General features: G+C 32.1%; 2 protein-coding genes across 3 annotated transcripts; one reads left to right on the forward strand and one right to left on the reverse strand.

Moving 5' to 3' along the window:
• Positions 1–4,199: 4,199 nt before the first annotated feature.
• Positions 4,200–11,005, reverse strand: LOC120256656. Its single transcript, XM_039264336.1, has 3 exons — positions 10,944–11,005; positions 8,852–10,677; positions 4,200–4,631 (listed from the first exon to the last, which is right to left on the reverse strand). Exons 2-3 carry the CDS (start codon positions 10,614–10,616, stop codon positions 4,339–4,341), a joined length of 2,058 nt encoding a protein of 685 aa, XP_039120270.1. The 5' UTR covers positions 10,617–10,677; positions 10,944–11,005; the 3' UTR covers positions 4,200–4,338.
• A 3,995-nt stretch (positions 11,006–15,000) lies between these two features.
• Positions 15,001–19,372, forward strand: LOC120256645 (vacuolar cation/proton exchanger 5-like). 2 transcript variants are annotated; one of them, XM_039264319.1, is made up of 12 exons: positions 15,001–15,387; positions 15,844–16,098; positions 16,198–16,265; positions 16,379–16,407; positions 16,582–16,778; positions 16,853–17,065; positions 17,340–17,471; positions 17,930–18,046; positions 18,121–18,174; positions 18,281–18,397; positions 18,658–18,754; positions 19,052–19,372. In XM_039264319.1, the coding sequence occupies exons 1-12, from the start codon at positions 15,328–15,330 to the stop codon at positions 19,069–19,071; spliced, it is 1,359 nt and encodes a 452-aa protein (XP_039120253.1). In that variant the 5' UTR covers positions 15,001–15,327; the 3' UTR covers positions 19,072–19,372. The 2 variants fall into 2 exon arrangements, with proteins under 2 accessions (XP_039120253.1, XP_039120254.1); XM_039264320.1 differs by lacking the exon at positions 15,844–16,098.
• The last annotated feature ends 75 nt before the right edge of the window (positions 19,373–19,447 follow it).

The following is a 19,447-nucleotide window of genomic DNA, read 5'->3' on the forward strand; positions in this document are numbered from 1 at the left end:
ATACCATCACAATCATCATCAACATCATCATCATCATCATCATCATTATTGAAATTTTGTGGGATCTGCTTGTATGTTACAGTTATATGCATCCCCTCTTGGCTCTTCCCCCTTGGCTCTTCCCACTCCTCCTAATTTAATAAGAAACTTCTAGCTAAATAACACCAACAACACCAACACCACTAAGCTTTTTCTCTTTTGCATTTTGTTGCTACTTTATTAGCCCCTGATTGAGCTCAATTGCTATTTCCTCAATAGTTTGTACTTTGTCATGTATTTGAAATTATAAACCTTCCCAAAATCAGGATATCTTTTCAGTCTTCTGCTTTGATCTTGGATACATTATGTATTTGTTATTAAATATGTTCTGATCTTGGCTTATATATATATATTAGTATCAGTGTTATGTTAAATCACTAATTTATATGTGGGCCTTAAAACCATAGAAGTACAGTACAAGTGTAAGCATCATCCATGTAATAATTCTAAATCACAAAAATTGAGAGTTCAAATCTCTCCCCATTGTAATGGCTGAGAGTTTATAATTTATCCATGTTTAATATAAAATCTCTATATGATGTGATTATAATTTAATTTTTTTTCTTCTTTTTTTCAGTCTTTTAATCTTGCAAAATTTTTTTAATATAAGTACAAAAATTAAGCAATATTTGTCTGAGTTGTCTGCTGTTGTTTTCTGTTCGTTTTTCAATAAATCTGTGGTTTATCCACTTTAATCAAAAAAAAAAATAAAAAAATAAATAAGTTCTATATCAAACATGGGGATAGAATATGGATAAATCACATGTTAGAGTATGTATAGACATGAAGATAATATATAAAAGCGCATCTATATTTTCACCTTACTTGAATTGAGGTTTAAATTTACCTAATTTATAAAACACAAACATTGTAAGCAAAAAATCCAATGCTAATATATGAAAGAGATCTATAGCCAAACAATAAAACTTTACAAAACATGAAAAGATAAAAAAAAAAAAAAAATTAATAAAGAAGTACAGAAAAAATTAAGAAGGTATATAGGATGGAAATAATGAAAGATAGAATTAGAGATTGCATTGCATGGAAACAAGATGGTACTATTTCTAAAGTTTGATTCAGGCCCCCAAATAACATGGCTATGCTAACACGTATCTTCAGATTTGATCAGCTTTAAAAGATAAAGGTACGAGAAGATCAAATCCCTCATCATCTAAATATATATATATATATAAATATATAAATATATATCCACACCCACCATGACCATGCAGCATGCTTCCATTTCCACAAATTCTTTCAATGCTCTCCATCACTATTCAATGTTGGCCCCATTAATAATAATCCCCCCAATGCAACAACCCAGCCACAAAACCAAATAATAATAAAAATAGCACTATCATGACACTGTTTACATGCATTTAATACTGGGTACAGTGGAATGCAATTACTGGAGAGAAGAAAAGAAAGTGCATTAAATGGAATAAGAGAGATTTTAATGAGATTCAGATCCAATTGTGAGGTTGGGTTGGATTGAATTGGGTTTGGGTTAATTGGTTACTATAAGTGATTGGTCATTAATCAATATCCAGGAAAAAATAAAGAAGTGAAACCGACAGGCACGTGGGTGGGCGGCTTTAGGCTTTAGATATAAAATAAGTAACAGTTGAGAAGCAGCATGACTTGTTTGGCTGCATTGATATCCGAGACTAAGATTGCTTCCGTTGTGTCACACTCCACCACATTGCTGCAATGCTGCACCTCACCACCACCACCACCACCACCACCACCACCAACCATCCCTTCAAAATTACTATCCTACTTTCTATTAATAATAATAATTATTCAACTAAATAACAGAGATTTAAATTATTTAAATAAATAATTTTAAAATTAAATATTTGTATATATATATATATATATATGCGCAAAACACCACTATAATGTAGCTTTTTATATTACTCATGTTGTTTTGTTTTTTGTTTTAAAAAAATTAATAAACTACTAATTTATTGATAAAATAAAATAGAGAATTCTGAACTACAAAACAAAAGAGAAGCAATAAAGAAAGAAAGAGACAATGATTCGATCACTAGAGGTGAAGGTTGAAAAAAAAAAAAAAACTATTCAAGAAAATGGATAGAGAACCACTTGAAGTATCACATTACTGGGGCACTATTATTTTATTTTGAATTAGTTTTATATTCTTAAGTTTAAAAAACTTATTGATGAAATAATAACAATAATAATAATAATAATAGGCGTGTTTTTTCGAGAGGTCTTTAGACGTTCTTAAAAATTAATACTAAATAATAGTGAATAGTAATCATATACTGTAAATAATAGTAATTTTTTAACAGTAATCTAACAACTATCATTAAACACATTAACTCTAATTACATTTGACGTTTGGCCATAATAATAATAATAATAATAGTAGTAATAATTTTAAAAGTATATAAATAAATAAAATAATGGCAATACATTTGACGAACCACAAATTGGATGCCGGGGCCCAACCATTTGGTGGGTCCCGTCAGACTAATTGACGGCCATCATCATCATAACACTCCTCAATTAGTGGTGTTTCGTTAATTATATGATATGTTTTGAGAATAAGAATATTGGATAAAAATTTAGGTAGTTACTCATTTTAATTTTATATTTTTTAAAAATAATGTTTAATTATATATGTTACAGTTGCATGAGTCATGGTGGTTGGATGTAGGAAGCCAACATGACAAAAATAAAATAATAAATAAATAAAAATAATTCATGAGTTAGAATTTTGCTAAGGCATGTTCCAATAAACAAAATCCATTAAAGTTCTAAATTTTTTTTGATGAAAAAAAATGTAAAAACAATTTTCATAACATCAACTTGGACAATGATAGCCATGCTTTGATTTGGGTAGGCGTTTGAAACATTTATGATAATCCCTTGAATAATGATGTGATTTTTTAAAATAAAATATTATGAAAATTTTATTTATATTGATTTTTTTAAAATAGTTATTTCATGAAGTGAGGTTTTCAATGATTTTGCCAAATACAGACATTTTTTAAGTAAATACTGACATATTTTATTAAAAATAAGAAGAAATTGTATAAGAATTATTTTTCTTAAATAATTATTCTTTTATTATGCTCAAACATTAAAGGTTTTCTTATAAAGAAAAAATAAAAAAAAAAACATGCAAATGTTGTTTAAGCCAAGGCTGTTTTTAATAAAGAAATTTTTTTATAGCACACCCACATAGGTATATATAGAGCATCCATCATCTATGAAGATTTGTATTCAATTACTGGATTGAAATCCAACGGTTGTGTACTATATGATAAACAATATCATTATACTTATGAATAATAACACAATAAAATATGAGATTCAATCTTACTAAACTTTAATTAGTACTAATTGTAGCTAATTATTACTGTGTTCAACCACGGACGTTCTATATATATTCTAAAGCACATAAAATCCACAATAAAGAGGTGATTTTTTTGACTTCAGCGAGGGATTGCAAACTAGATATTATCATGCTTTTCTTTAGATGCATAAAAACCAAACACATGTTAATTATCAATGTTAACACCTAACACTATTAACATCTCTAAAATATATTGTCCCTGCTAACTATGGCAAAACAAAAATAAAATTACAGACTACAACTGAACTAGGATGCATTTAAATTAATGATAAGAAACATAGGAAAGCTTTAAACAACTGCAAAGTGAAAGCATATGACAAATAAACAAATCAAACTCTATATCATTAAAAATTCTCCCAAACATATCCCTCCTAAAACTGCAGCAGAATCCAAAACTGAATAATATTAACCAAAACTAACAAACCTAAGTCACTGAACTTGAACATATAAATATCAGTGTATCATATCCCTTCAGAAATGCATTTCAACAATGTATCAGAACTTTGTTGAATTATTTCTCCCTGTCAAGACATCAAAATCTCAGATAATTCCTGGATCATACATCACCACAAACCACTCAAAAAGTTATAAATAACAACTCAATATCAAAGCAAGATGGTCCTAATATTCAGCAGTTCCATAACAGATAAAAAACAAAGAACACAAAGTCTTAACTCTCAACACTGTTCAGCTATATATGCTTATATCTATACATATATAGCTTATTTTATTTTATTTTTATTTTATAAGCAACAAACATACATATCTATACTGAGCTAAAACTTCTGCAACAATTGCAGAGATGAGCAAGCTGCCGCTGATTTAAGTCAGAGAGAGTCACCTTTCTTACTTCACTTCACTTAACTGCTGTCTGATATCTCCATCACCTACACTGAAGGATTTGACATAACTTAGTAGCTTCCTCCAACAAACCAGTCATGCAAAGGGTTAACATCGTCTGAGCTGATACCGTCTTGCAGGTTTGTATCTGTCGAAGAATGATGGAGTTGGATATTATTGTTGATAAATTCTACATCAGACCACCTTTGTTGCTCAATGCAGTTCCTTCCCCCTGCATGCACCAGCTCAGACACCTTCTTACTAAGACCGAACCTTGCCGAACCGCTGCAACTCTGGTTTAAGATTCTGATGGCTAAATGCCGCAGTTCTGGACTTTGCCATCCAAAAAGTGTCCACCAGAGAGCTGAAATTTTAATGTTCAAAAAACAAGCAACATTAGCTAGCAGAAACAATAAAAAGTAGTCTACTTACATGTGAAATTCAAACAACTACTGAGATAATGAAATGACTCTTTGAAATTAACTAGTTAGATGATTGCAGAAGCAGTAGAGCTATACATGTAGTTCATTTTGTGAAATGAAAGACCCACAAAGGAAGCATAAACAACAACAAATGGCTTAAATCAACAGTACCATTTCTATGGTACAATGCTGTCCATGTTTAGCTAAATCTATGACTACAATATGAACACCAAAGCAAAATTCATCAATTCAATGACATGTGAACAAGCTTGATTCACTGGAACTTTAACTTGCATCAAAATTCAGTTTGAGGAGATTCACTGCAAACTGCAAATGGATTACATTGATGCAAATTAAATGCTAAGAAAATTTCAAAGATGAAACAGAGCAAATAAAGTCAAAAACAAATTATTCGTCACCTACCGATCAAGGGAAAATCTATCTGCATAGTGACGCAGGGCAAACATGATCATGCTTTACTAATAACGGTTTTCAGTTATTTTTGTCGTCTAGCGATGTCAATCAGTGCTAAATTACAACCTATTTTCTAGAATTACAAGGAGTTGGGTTTATTTTCCCTTTTATTATCGCCATCCATCTTCTCATTTTTTTTAACAAACATTATCTTTTAATGCTTTATAAATCTTATTTTATCTTTTATCAGTCTTCTTAAATATAAACTTTTGAGATTTTATTAATCTTGCTCTAAATCATTTATGTAGTATTATTTCTCTTACTTATTGACACTTGGATAGTCAATACACTTTAACAATGTAAATATGCATGGATTGAAGTTTCAACAACTACTGAGAGTCATTTGAAATTAACTAGGTAGATGATTGCAGAAGCAATAGAGCTATACATGTAGTTCATTTTGTGAAATGAAAGACCCACAAAGGAAGCATAAACAACAACAAATGACTTAAATCAACAGTAGCATTTCGATGGTACAATGCTGTCCATGTTTAGCTAAATCTATGACTACAATATGAACTCCAAAGCAAAATTCATCAGTTCAATGACATGTGAACAAGCTTGATTCACTGGAAATTTAACTTGCATCAAAATTCAGTTTGAGGAGATTCACTGCAAACTGCAAATGGATTACATTGATGCAAATTAAATGCTAAGAAAATTTCAAAGATGAAACAGTAAAAATAAAGTCCAAAACAAATTACGTCACCTACCGATCAAGGGAAAATCTATCTGCATAGTGACGCATGGCAAACATGATCATGCTTTACTATTAACGATTTTCAGTTATTTTTGTCGTCTAGCGATGCCAATCAGTGCTAAATTCCAGCATATTTTCTAGAATCACAAGGAGTTGGGTTTGTTTTCCCCTTTATTATCGCCATCCATCTTCTCTTTTTTTTTTTTTAACAAACATTATCTTTTAATACTTTATAAATCTTATTTTATCTTTTATCAGTCTTCTTAAATATAAACTTTTGAGATTTTATTAATCTTGCTCTAAATTATTTATGTAGTATTATTTCTCTTACTTATTGACACTTGGATAGTCAATACACTTTAACAATGTTAACATGCATGGATTAATGAAGTTTAAACAATTACTGAGATAATGAATGACTCTTTGATTGCAAAAGCAGTAGCTATACATGTAGTTCATTTTGTGAAATGAAAGACCCACAAAGGAAGCATAAACAACAACAAATGGCTTAAATCAACAGTACCATTCCTATGGTACAATCTGTCCATGTTTAGCTAAATCTATGACTACAATATGAACACCAAAGCAAAATTCATCACTTCAATGACAAGTGAACAAGCTTGATTCACTGAAACTTTAATTTGCATCAAAATTCAGTTTGAGCCAACAAGAGATTCATTGCATTTTGCAAATGGCTTACATTGATGCAAATTAAATGCTAAGAAAATTTCAACAATGAAACAAGAAAAAATAAAGTTCAAAACAAATTACGTCACCTACCAATCAAGGGAAAATATATCGACGCATGACAAACATGATCATGCTTTACTAATAATGGTTTTCAGTTATTTTTGTCGTCTAGCGATGGCAATCAGTGCTAAATTACAGCCTATTTTCTAGAATTACAAGCAGTTGGGTTTGTTTTCCCCTTTATTATCGCCATCCATCTTCTAATTGTTTTAAGTTAACAAACATTATCTTTTAATGCTTTATAAATCTTATTTTATCTTTATCAATTTTCTTAAATATGAACTTTTGAGATTTTATTAAGCTTGGTTTAAATCATTTATGTAGTATTATTTTTCTAAGTTATTGACACTTGGATACTCAATACACTTCAACAATCTAGATATGCATGGATTGAAATTCAAACAAGTACTGAGATAATGAAATGACTCTATGAAATAAACTATTTAGATGATTGCAGAAGCAGTAGCTATACACATAATTCACTTTGTGAAATGAAGGACCCACAAGGAACCATAAACAACAAATAGCTTAAATCAACAGTACCATTTCTACGGTACAATGTTGTCCATGTTTAGCTAAATCAGTGGCTACAATATGAACAACAAAGCAAAATTCATCAATACAATGACATGTGAACAAGCTTGATTCACTGAAACTTTAACTTGGATCAAAATTCAGTTTGAGCCAACGGGAGATTCACTGCAAACTGTAAATTGATTACATTGATGTAAATTAAATGCTAAGAAAACTTCATAGATGAAACATAAAAATAAAGTCCAAAACAAATCACGTCACCAACTGATCAATGATCAAGGGAAAATCTATCTGCATAGTGATGCATAGCGACGCGTGGCAAACATGATCATGCTCTACTAATTACGGTTTCAAGTTATTTTTGTCATCTAGCAATGTAAATCAGTGCTAAATTACAGCCTATTTTCTAGAATTGAGTTTGTTTTCCCCTTTAGTTTAGCCATTTATCTTTTTGTTTCTTTAACAATTAACAAACCTTATCCTTTTAAGTTTTATAAATCTTCTTTTATCTTTACCAATCATCTCTATGAATTTTCTAAGATTTTATTAATCTTTCTTTAAATCATTTCCGCACTTTTATTTCATAAATCAACAGTATTTGGAAATGGTTAGAGATAACTGAAGTTAAAGTTTAGTGCTAGAGGAACTTCGGTGATTTTAGGATTGGCAGGCATTTAACATATTCCAAATTTTATAATAAGATTAAGTACACAAACAACATGTATTTCTTTAGGCAAGTAGTACATGATTTGTATGCACAAGTTTTACTTTGGATTCTAGAAATTGTTGAGAAATTGATTGAATAGCTCATGCCATCAAAGAAATCTAACATTGTAACCAAATCCTCTGATTGATGATATGTTGATACAATGGTAAATACTACCATCGTTATAGTGGTGAATCTAGACAACAAATAGGAATTCTAAGATGAACTACTTCTAGAAAATTATAAAAGACAATCAATACATGCTTAGAGATCGATGAACTATGAGATAATATAGGATAAACCGATAATTTAAATCAAAATTAATAAGCTCAAAGCTTATCATGCATTTGACAAATCTTAAAGCAATCAGCACATCAACAGAAGAACCATTTGAAACTAAAGATGGCCTTAATGGCAGCCTTGTGCTGCATTTTGGTTTATGCAATATATCCAAAACACCTTCAGGAGAGAGATGAACAGGGGATCCAACTATTTTTTGTTAGATAGATATTTAAGGAGTTTTTTATCTAAAGCAAAACCAAGAAGGGACACCACTTTATCTCCAACAAGCAAAGGAAGTTTGTGGATGAGAAATTTTGCAATTACCATGAAGTATTACTCTTCATGAGTTCCAATTTTACATTTTTTTGGCTTCAGATTTACTGAGTGCAGGAAGAAATATCAACCTTTCATGGACTAGGACACTACTGCAGAAAGTCATTAGGATATAAAAGAGATGCATGGCGGAGATAGCTGCAATACGACAAAGAGTTTTACTCATTGGTGCTAGCCTATACCTTTGCCATCAAAGTAAAGTTTCATGTTGAAGGTATAGGCCAGTAATACACCAATGTCCTACAAAAACCAAATTACATATAAGGAAATAAAGTTGATAAATATCTGCAAACATGACAACCACATAGAACTCACAGGGGTAACATAAGTGCTGGTTAGTGCTGATAACCTCAATAAGAGATTGAGAAATCAAGTTTCATTACCGGGTGATACTTTGTTCCTCTGAGCAACTGCAATCTCATCAGCAAACGCACCTCTTGCTGTTCCATATGCATGCAGTTGGTGAGCTATCAAGTCTTGACTTGCTAGGCCATTGGTCATTCTGACGGTGCAGGTCACAAGTCCAGTAGTAACCTCATGATCGACGAAGAAATCATTTGAGTAGAAGAGACTTGGATTCAAGTAATAACCAGCTGCGTGAAGAGGGCTATGCAGATAGTCGTTCCAAATGTCATCAATCATAGTCCAGATAGGGAGATATTTAGCCTCTTCATCACCAACATTGCTTTTAATTTCTTCCTTTGCCCTGTCCATAGCATCATAAATGAAGCCCACTGGACCTTTATCACGCTTATGGATGTCACGCAAGACACGAAGTATTGGTTGAGTAAGCTTCAGAACCTCATTAACAGCAGACCAAAAGCTCTGATTATTGACCAGACCAGCTACAAGTTTCCCCTGGTACCGAGAAGTCCAAACAGATTCGTTCCATGCTTGTGAGTTGAACATTCTAATCAAATTTTCTCTCTTGGACATCAGATTTTGTAGTGTCAGAAATGCCGACTCAGACTTCAGATTTGTGGTTTTCACAAGGTCTCTGTTTCCTATAAACCTTCTCATCAGCTCCAGAGGTAGTGCATGGCTGTACATAAAACTTGTTATGTTCTTGGCCTGAGCTATTACATTCGAAGCAAGACTAGTATTAGCAATTTTCTCCAATATGAGATTTAAGCAGCAATCTGCACACAATGCCCAAAAGATATTCCGATAGGCACTCTCAATCCTGTGACGAGCAGCCTCCATATTAGGTGATGCATCATTTGAAATAACTTGAACAACGTTCTTGGCACCGACTTCTTCGATCACGCTACTAAGTAGTGACACTAAAGCATCAACATCATGAATGAGAACAGATGCATCAACAGATCTCAGGAAAATAGTGCCATTTGGGCAATCTACTAGAAAAGCAATAAGGTTTCTGCCTCTGGTATCAATCCAACTATCCAACAGCAAGGTACAACCAGTCTCTGCCCAAGAATTCTTAATGCAATCAACGTATTGTTGAACTCGGCTTCTCTCTTCCTGAAGGATCCATCCACCAAGTTCATCAGAAGTTGGAAGCCTATACCCACCTGCACAAGCTCTGATAGCATTCACCATTGTCTGAAAAGTAGCAGACTGTACCAACCTAGGATCAATGCCATTTTCACAAAAGAACATTCCAATACACCTTGCGGCATGCATCTCAATTTCAGACTTGATTTCTTCCTTAACAAATTCTCTTCCATCTTCAGTCATGCTGGAATCAGTCACATTGTCACTCAGGTTGTCCTCCAATTTGGGCATTAATACACTTTTCCCCTTTAAAAACTCATTAAGCAGGGATGGACTGGGATGTGCAGCACTTCCACTTCCACTCCCACTTCCACTTCCACTTCCACTTCCACTCCCATTTTCATGAATAGTTAGAGGAACAAACTTCCTCCTCAAAGGAAGTTCAGGATGAACCAACTCTCCAACTTCTTTCATCAACCTTTCCTTCTTCTTTTGGAGCAATTCAGTCCTCAAACACTCCTTAACATTACCAGGCACTACATCACATGGTGAAACATCAGTTCCAACAGCAGCCAAGTGGTGCTTCAGACGATTGAAGCCAGGAACCTCCTTCCCACAGTAGTTGCACTTCACTCTCTTCTTCTCTAAATCAACAGCAACCCCATGGTTCTGAACACAATCCCCTGCTTCCATACCTTCCCACAATCAAAATGCAGGAAAATTCTCAGAACACAGCTTCTATCCTCTTCTATATCTGCCAACAGAACACATCACATCACATAACCATATCAAAGTCCCAAGATTTCCTTTTTTCCCCTTAAAAACAGTCAACATGTACATCTACACATCTAAGTTTATGTATATATATATATATACTCAGAATGCATTGACATGGCTAGAAACAGAAGAGAACTGAAGCATGATAGTAACAGGCCTACACATGTATATTAATGTACCTATTTTTTAATAAGAAAGAACATTAAAAAAATAACAAAGTACAGGTGACAAGGACGAGGAAACCTGAGAAAGCTTGTAGAAAGATGATCCTTTGGGCATGGGACCTATCTGTCTGTCTGTCTGTCTGTCTGTCTGTCCTTCTATTCAGAGTGAAAGGAAGAGGTTTTGAAGGATGGTGATGGTGATAGTGTTATGCTGTTTCCTGTGTGCTATGAAAGAAAGAGAGGTGTGTTGGAGACTTGAGAGTTGAGAGAGAAAAAACAAAAAGAAGGGTTTGAAAGTTTAGAAACACATCCTGAAAGGAAAGTGCCTGGCAAAGAGTTGGCCCCACCCATAGAAATTTTTGTTTGTTTCTTATACTTTCTTTGCTTTGCTTCGCTCATCTCTCATGTTTCTCACCTGGCATGGTGGGCCCCATCATCCACAAGTCATCACCGCTTGTAGCCGTTTTGAAAGTCCACTCTTTCAAAGGAATCTGCTCGCCACGCGTCTAGCCTTTTTGCAATGTAAGGAATCTGCTCGCCACCTGTTGAACCTTTTTTAAAATTTTGGGAAACTGACTTTAGTTTTTAACTTTTTGTGAACGTTTTTTCTTAAAAATTTTATGATGTTTGACTGTGAGTTAATTTATTTTACTACTATTTTAATATTAATGGATATTTTTTTAAATTTATCGATATGTTTTACTGTGTGTTAATATATTTTGTTTAGTTTGATGAACCCATTAACCACAATTCATCATATCCCTTGTGGCTATTTGTAAAGTCCTCATTTTAAAAGATGTCTGTTTAGTATTCGCCACGTATATCTGTGGTTTTTTTGGAAAGTTTTTATTTTAAAGGGGTACTAGTTCAATGTTTACCACTTATACATTAATCCCAACTCATCTTTTCTCGTAGTCATTAGGAAAGTCTTCATATCTAAGGGTGCCTGTTCATTGTTCACCACATGCCAAACTTTTTTGGAATTTGAAGAAAATAAATTTTTTAAAACAATATTATTTGTGAATGATTTTTTTTTTAAATTTGTGATGATGTGGTGGGAGTAAATTTTTTTTATTGATACTCTGACATTAGCGGATGAGCTTTTAGTTTATTAATACTAGGTCATTTATTTATATAGGGTGTTTATATTCTTATAAAAAAGATGGGTTGAAATTTCACATTACATCAAATGAGGGCGCATATGTGTTGAGGTATTAATTTTACCTGTATGCATGTTTTTTTTTATCATGGATTGTACATATTTGGTAAAAACACCTTTTCTTAGAAATTTTATGATGTTTTACTATGAGTTAATTTATTTTACTACTATTTTGATATTAATAAATATTTTTTTAATTTACTGATAGGGTTTTATGCGTAGAATGTTCATATATTTTATTTAGTTTGATGGAACCAATTAATCACAACTCAATCATCCCTCGTGGCTATTTGGAAAGTCCTCATTTTAAAGGGTGCCTGTTTAGTATTCGCTACGTATACCTTGTGGTTTTTTGGAAAGTCCTCATTTTAAAGAGGTACTAGTTCAGTGTTCGCCACATACATTAATCACAGCTCATCCTTTCTTGTAGTCATTTAGAAAGCTTTCATATCGAGGGGTGTCTGTTCATTATTCACCACATGTCAAACTTTTTTGAAATTTGAAAAAAAATAATTTTTTTTAAACAATATTATTTGTGAGTGTTTTTTCTTAAAAATTTTGTGATGATGTAGTGGGAGTAATTTTTTTTATTGATACTTTGATATTAGCGGATGAGCTTTTAGTTTATTAGTACTACATCATTTATATAGGGTGTTTATATTCTTATCGAAAAGACGGGTTGAAATTTCACATTACATCAAATGAGGGTGCATATGTGTTGAGGTATTAATTTTACTTGTGTACACGCTTTTTATCATGGATTGTACATATTTAGTTAAAACACCTTTTCTTAGAAATTTTATGATGTTTTACAATGAATTAATTTATTTTACTACTATTTTGATATTAATGGATTTTTTTTTTAAATTTACCGATAGGGTTTTATGCGTAGAGCGTTCATATATTTTTTTTAGCTTGATGGAACCCATTAACCACAACTCATCATCCCTCGTGGCTATTTTGAAAGTTCTCATTTTAAAGGGTGCCTTTTAGTATTTGCCACCTTTACCTTGTGGTTTTTTGGAAAGTCCTCATTTTAAAAGAGTACTAGTTCAGTGTTTGCCACTTACATTAATCACAGCTCATCTTTTCTCGTAGTCATTTGGAAAGTCTTCATATCAAATGGTGCATGTTTATTGTTCAATACATGTCAAAATTTTTTGGAATTTAAAGAAAATAAATTTTTTAAACAATATTATTTGTGAATGTTTTTTCTTAAAAATTTTGTGATGATGTAGTGGGAGTAAATTTTTTTTATTGATACTTTGACATTAGCAGATGAACTTTTAGTTTATTAGTAATAGGTCATTTATTTATATAGGGTGTTTATATTATTATCGAAAAGACTTTTACAGAAAAAATATTTTTTTTGTATTTTATGTTTAATACATAAAAAATATGCATCATAAAAAATGAAATAAAAAGTTATATATATATATATATATATATATATATATACACGCACAAGTCTTTTCTACCGAAATTGTTTTTTATTAACTAAAAAAAAAAAGAAGAAGGAATCCTCAATTTTTAATTAGAAGAAAAATAAAATATTAGCTATTCTATTGTGGAGAGGTAAATAAAATAAAATTATTTTTAACCAAAATTAAGAAATTAAAATTAAACTATACGAGGAAACAGAATCATATTTTTCTTATTTTAATATTATTTTCTTAGTAATTTGACTATTTTGGTTTAATTCAATTTTTTTATAAATATCATATTAATTGAAAATATTGGTAGCATTCTAGACTTTCTTGTATTAAATCGTAAAAAATAATACATATTAAACAAATCTATAAGGATACATTTTTCATTTTGTTTATTGGAATATGCAAATTTATTATTATATTTTTTATTGTTATAAAAATCTAAATCCTAAACAATATTTTTTATTAATTTTAATCATTCCACAGTATTCTTAATAGAAGAATCCCGTAATTTTAATTTACTTTTAAAATCATTTAACGACTACCTACCACATTTAAACAATGTATAACACAAAAATATTTAAATATTTTAACACAGCTGGGAGAGATCAATTTTTAAAACTTTTAATACCTGATTCCGATTCGAATTGATATAAAAGCATGGCCTTTTTTTTTAAAAAAAATATTTTTAAAAATTAAAAATCAGAATATATTTTATGCAATCCACTCCAAATACTATAATTACATAATGAAAAATTTTTAATCCACAAGAAATATTTATGTTAATTTTTAATTATTTTATCAAATTAATTTTTTTTTATAATGACTGCAAGCACCCTTCACTTAAGAGTTGAATCAAGCCACCAAAACTTATTAACTCGACCCAAAAACATTGGGTGAACTTGTTAGAATATCATTAGTGCAGAGTTTCAATCCTAAGCCCACTCATCGGCAACAATTCAATATTTTATTTAAACAATCCGCAATCATCCAATATCTTTAATCTTAAAATGTCTATTAATTATAAAAACAAAATTAGAGAGAGAAATTAATTTTTTTTAATATATTTAGTTTACATATTTTTATCAAATTAATTTTTTTTTATAATGACCGCAAGCACTCTTCACTTAAGAGTTGAATCAAGCCACCAAAACTTATTAACTCGACCCAAAAACATTGGGTGAACTTGTTACAATATCATTAGTGCAGAGTTTCAATCCTAAGCCCACTCATCAGCGACAATTCACTACACTCCACAGTAGTTGTCCACCAAATTAAAATATATTTTGTTTACATATTTTATTTAAACAATCGGCAATCATCCAATATCTTTAATCTTAAAATGTCTATTAATTATAAAAACAAAATTAGAAAGAGAAATACTAATTCACCAACAGTCTCTTGACCTATCAGTATCGGGTCTCTCAAGCTCTATATTAATACATATTCCTGACTATTAATTTTTTTTTAAAAAAATCAAATTCTAATTCCTATACAATTGAGTTGAGCCTTGTTGTACATAGCATCTGGCAGTTATCCATTGGTAGAGCACTACTCTCCAGAAGAATTCGCGCGTTTACTGGTCCGTCCGAGAAAAACGTTGCGAAGAAAAAGAAAACATGAGACCATCGATGCAAATGCACGAAAAAACTCAACCGCTCCCTCTTCCTCTCATTCTACTTTCTTGCAATCACTGATTTTCCTTCTTCCATTCCTGATGTCTTTTGTATTCTGGACTTGCTTTCAATTGCCACCAATCTTCCAATTTTTTATGCCAATATCTGATTTCATTCCATGAATTATTTTTCATAACCATAACCATAACCAATACTATATATACAATCATTTATTGCTTCCGTTTCTGTGTACAATTCATGGAGATTAATGGCTCCCGTGGACCCCCTCTCAGCCAATTGTCTTCTTTGCAGTTGCAGGTATGCCTTCTTCTTCTTCTTCTTCTTCTTCTTGTTTGTGATTTGCTCACTGTGTTTGTGTTTTTGTTCTTTGATTTGTATGCTGTGGAATGGAATGACAAAAGGATCATCTTGATTGAGTCATTGTTTGAAAATAATGGGAAAATGTTATCTCTGGGGGGAGAGAGAGATTAGATGAATTTTGTGAGATGTTGTCTGTAGATTTATGAATTTATGTACTCTTGATTCGACCCTTTTCAAAAACTAGGTAGATGAGATCTTAGATTGGGTTGTTTATTTTTGACTGGGGGTCCTTTCGGATAAAATTGAATTCTTGTAGATAAGATAATAATTTAAAATTCGGACAAAGAAAACTATTCTTATCAAGTTATTTCCAAGAGACATCAATTTTCTATGGATTTTTTTTTTTTAATTTGTTTATTTTGAGTCTTTTCGTTATGCTTGTTTGAATCACAGATGGGTTCCATGAGTGGTAAATCAATACATGAGTTTGAGGATGAAAGCCTTGCTAGTCCTCCTTTGGCTCTCCCAAGGAAAGGGCTTCCCATGGATGGGCAGCATTACGGCATTGTTGGCCAAGAATGGAACTTTGAAAATTTAAAGAGCAGATTGATCAAGAACTTAAAGATTGTAATTTTTACAGAAAAAATTAATATACTCATGCCTTTAGGCCCTGCTGCAATTATCGTTAACCATTTAACAGCTCATCATGTGAGTTTTACTAACAATATTTCATGGAACAAAATTTGCATCCATTGTCTATTAGTTTTATGATGTTCTACTCTCTTTGCAAACTTTTGTATATTGTAGGGATGGGTATTCTTGCTAAGCATGTTGGGTATTATACCGCTGGCTGAGCGCTTGGGTTTTGCAACAGAGTGAGATACTTTGCTATATATACATTCTAACTCATTGTAACTGTCAATTATTTCTTTTTTTTTCCTCAAAGTGTTATCTCATCCAACTCTTACTTTCCATCTCTCTTGTGCAGGCAACTAGTATTCTTCACAGGTCCTACAGGTAAAAAAAGTTACCTTTTACTAAACTGTCTCATATGCTTTTTAATTTTACTTCAAGGTTGTTGTGATTCATCTTGTACTTTAGGTCTTTTTAAAATGAACTTTGATAGTGAAGTTCTTGGTGTTTATCCGATTTTGCATATGTCTGATTAATTTGCTAGTTTTTCCTGTGCAGTTGGGGGTCTTTTAAATGCTACATTTGGAAATGCAACAGAACTAATAATATCAATCTTTGCACTGGAAAATGGAATGATACGCATAGTTCAGCAGTCACTTCTTGGATCAATATTGTCAAATATGTTGCTGGTTCTTGGATGTGCATTCTTCAGTGGTGGGTTGGTTTTCTATAATAAGGAGCAGGTCTTTGACAAGGTAAATTTATCTCATAGTGGTTGATTTTTGAACTTGTTATTTTGAACGGTAGTTTGCTTATACTTTGTGGGCAGTCAGCTGCTGTAATGAACTCTGGTTTGCTATTGATGGCGGTCATGGGATTACTTTCTCCAGCGGTTCTCTACTACACTCATACTGAACTTCACTTTGGCAAGTCAGAATTAGCCCTTTCCAGATTTACTAGCTGCATAATGCTGGTGGTTTATGCCTCATATATTTTTTACCAGCTGAAAATTCAGAAAGGCAATCATGATCATCAAAATGAGGTTTGTGTTGTTGTATTTATTTTACCATGTCTTTCAACATGTCCTTGGACACCATGGAAGGTTTATCTAGACATCTAGAATTATTATGGAGCAAATTCTTCCAAAATTTTCTAAGAATGAACTATTGGCTTGTCTAATTTATGAAATCAGATCCCTAAAATGAAAATTTAGAAGGCTGGTTGAGTACCAATTTATTGGTTTTCACTCACATTTAAGTGTTGTTGTTATTCTTCTTTTCTCCATGATTAACATTTTCAAATTGATCTGATCAAAGGCAGTAGGCCAGAATGTGGAAAGTGAAGATGATGAAGCCCCTGAGATTTCTAAAATGGAAGCTATCATTTGGCTAGCATTTTTTACAGGTTGGATTGCAGTCCTCTCTGAGTATCTAGTCCAAGCAATAGAAGTAAGTGTTTGATGTTCCTTTCTCCTTATTTATGTTTTCCTTTTGTGTTGATTTTCACCTTGATCTTTTATAGCTGGTCATCGCTTTCTCTGGTTTTATTCTGTTTACTGAAGATGTGTGTCTATTGAAACTTGTAATAAACTCAGATGATTGGGAAGATAATTAGGAAATGCTGCAAGAATGTTTAAAAAAAAATGTAAACTTAAAAGTAATTCTCTTGTTCTCCCAATTCATATAACTAATTATTTTTCAGAGATACTTAAGAACTCTGTCAATTACATTTCTATCTTCATTGTACTTCTCTCTTTTTAATTTAAGTTGTGGTTTTCCACCTTTGTAAAAAAAAATAAAATTAAAAAAAAAATTCTATCTTCACTTCCTTTAGTGGGTGTGTTTTGTTGAGCTTTTGTCACTGTTTCTTTTTGCTCATGACCGCTTCACTTTTTCAAACTTTGTAGGGGGCTTCAATTGCACTTAAAATACCTCTTGCTTTCATCAGTGTCATCTTGCTTCCAATTGTGGGAAATGCTGCTGAGCATGCAAGTGCCATCATGTTTGCAATGAAAGATAAACTTGTAAGCATGCTGGTGGATTTCTCAAGAGCCATTTTCTCAACTAGACTTACTGAATCCTTAACAATCTCATCTAGGATATTTCTCTTGGAGTTGCAATCGGATCATCTACACAGATAGCCATGTTTGGGGTAGGTCCAAATTTGAGCTTAATTCTTACCTTACCAATCTCCTTTCTCACATGTTTTTCCATTTCGTAACTCTCTCTGAATAATGTGTTATTTGCTGATACTGCAGATACCATTTTGTGTGATAATAGGATGGATAATGGGAATACCAATGGACCTTAACTTTCAACTTTTTGAGACAGCCACTCTCTTCATTACAGTAATAGTTGTTGCCTTTATGCTCCAGGTGTGTGACAATAATCTTGACTCATCTGCCATGTTTTCTGTTACCATGTATGGGTGTGTTTGTGTGTGTGTGTGTATGTTGTAGTCTGCATTTTACTTTTCTAGTATCATTTTGATTTTATGGAGTTCATTGAAAAATTTGGTTCCTGCATGATGTGATGAATGCTGTAATGATGTAAACGGCAGTTAGCTCTTTCTACTCTTCCTATATTCTTAAGCATAGGCCTTGAAATTTTTAAACTTATGGATTATTTCATGCAGGATGGCACTTCTAATTACTTTAAGGGGTTGATGCTTATCCTTTGCTATCTGATAGTAGCTGCTAGTTTTTATGTGCATGTTGACCCTCAATCTATTGGTGAGTCTTTTTTTTCGCAACTTTTACAGATTGCAGTTTCTAGTTCAATACAGTAGGATTCTGTAACCTACTCTCCTTTATTGTCTCAATTCTTTGGTTATACAAAATTACTGATGTTTGGTGTTGTTCTCTTGACAATTGTTGGTATATATTGTTATCTCACCTTTTAAGATAATACTGCAAAATATATACAGAGCAAACTACCATCTTGCCTGGCCAAGTTTGTATATCTTGTAAACTTAATTCTAAAAGCTCTGGTTTACTGAACTATTATTGCACTTAACCTGTTTTTCACAGGTGAACCTCCAGGTGTGTAGGAGCCAATTAGCCTTGAGTTTATTCCTAAAGAAAGGACACAAGTTCGCGGTAAACAAGTTCCTGACAAATACTTTGTTTTGTACAGTTCTCCTGGGTGCCAAGCATCACAGCATGCATTAACCAAAATATTTAAGAGAAGCTATCTAGTAGAGTTTTTAGGCTTTTAGACTTATTCATGTAATATCATGTGATAAAATGTTCCCACAGATAATGAATTTTTGGTTCTGACTTAACTTTTTGACATTTGTTATAGATGATGACTGCCTCCTTCTGCAAGAACTTTGTTTTTGTTTCTTTGATTCCTTGGACTTTATCACTTTATGTACAATGTTTTATTCAGGAAAGTATATGTTACATCTGTTGACTTGCCTCAAG

The sequence above is a fragment of the Dioscorea cayenensis genome, unplaced genomic scaffold (assembly GCF_009730915.1).
Source record: "Dioscorea cayenensis subsp. rotundata cultivar TDr96_F1 unplaced genomic scaffold, TDr96_F1_v2_PseudoChromosome.rev07_lg8_w22 25.fasta BLBR01001548.1, whole genome shotgun sequence".
Classification (NCBI taxonomy): Eukaryota; Viridiplantae; Streptophyta; class Magnoliopsida; order Dioscoreales; family Dioscoreaceae; genus Dioscorea; species Dioscorea cayenensis.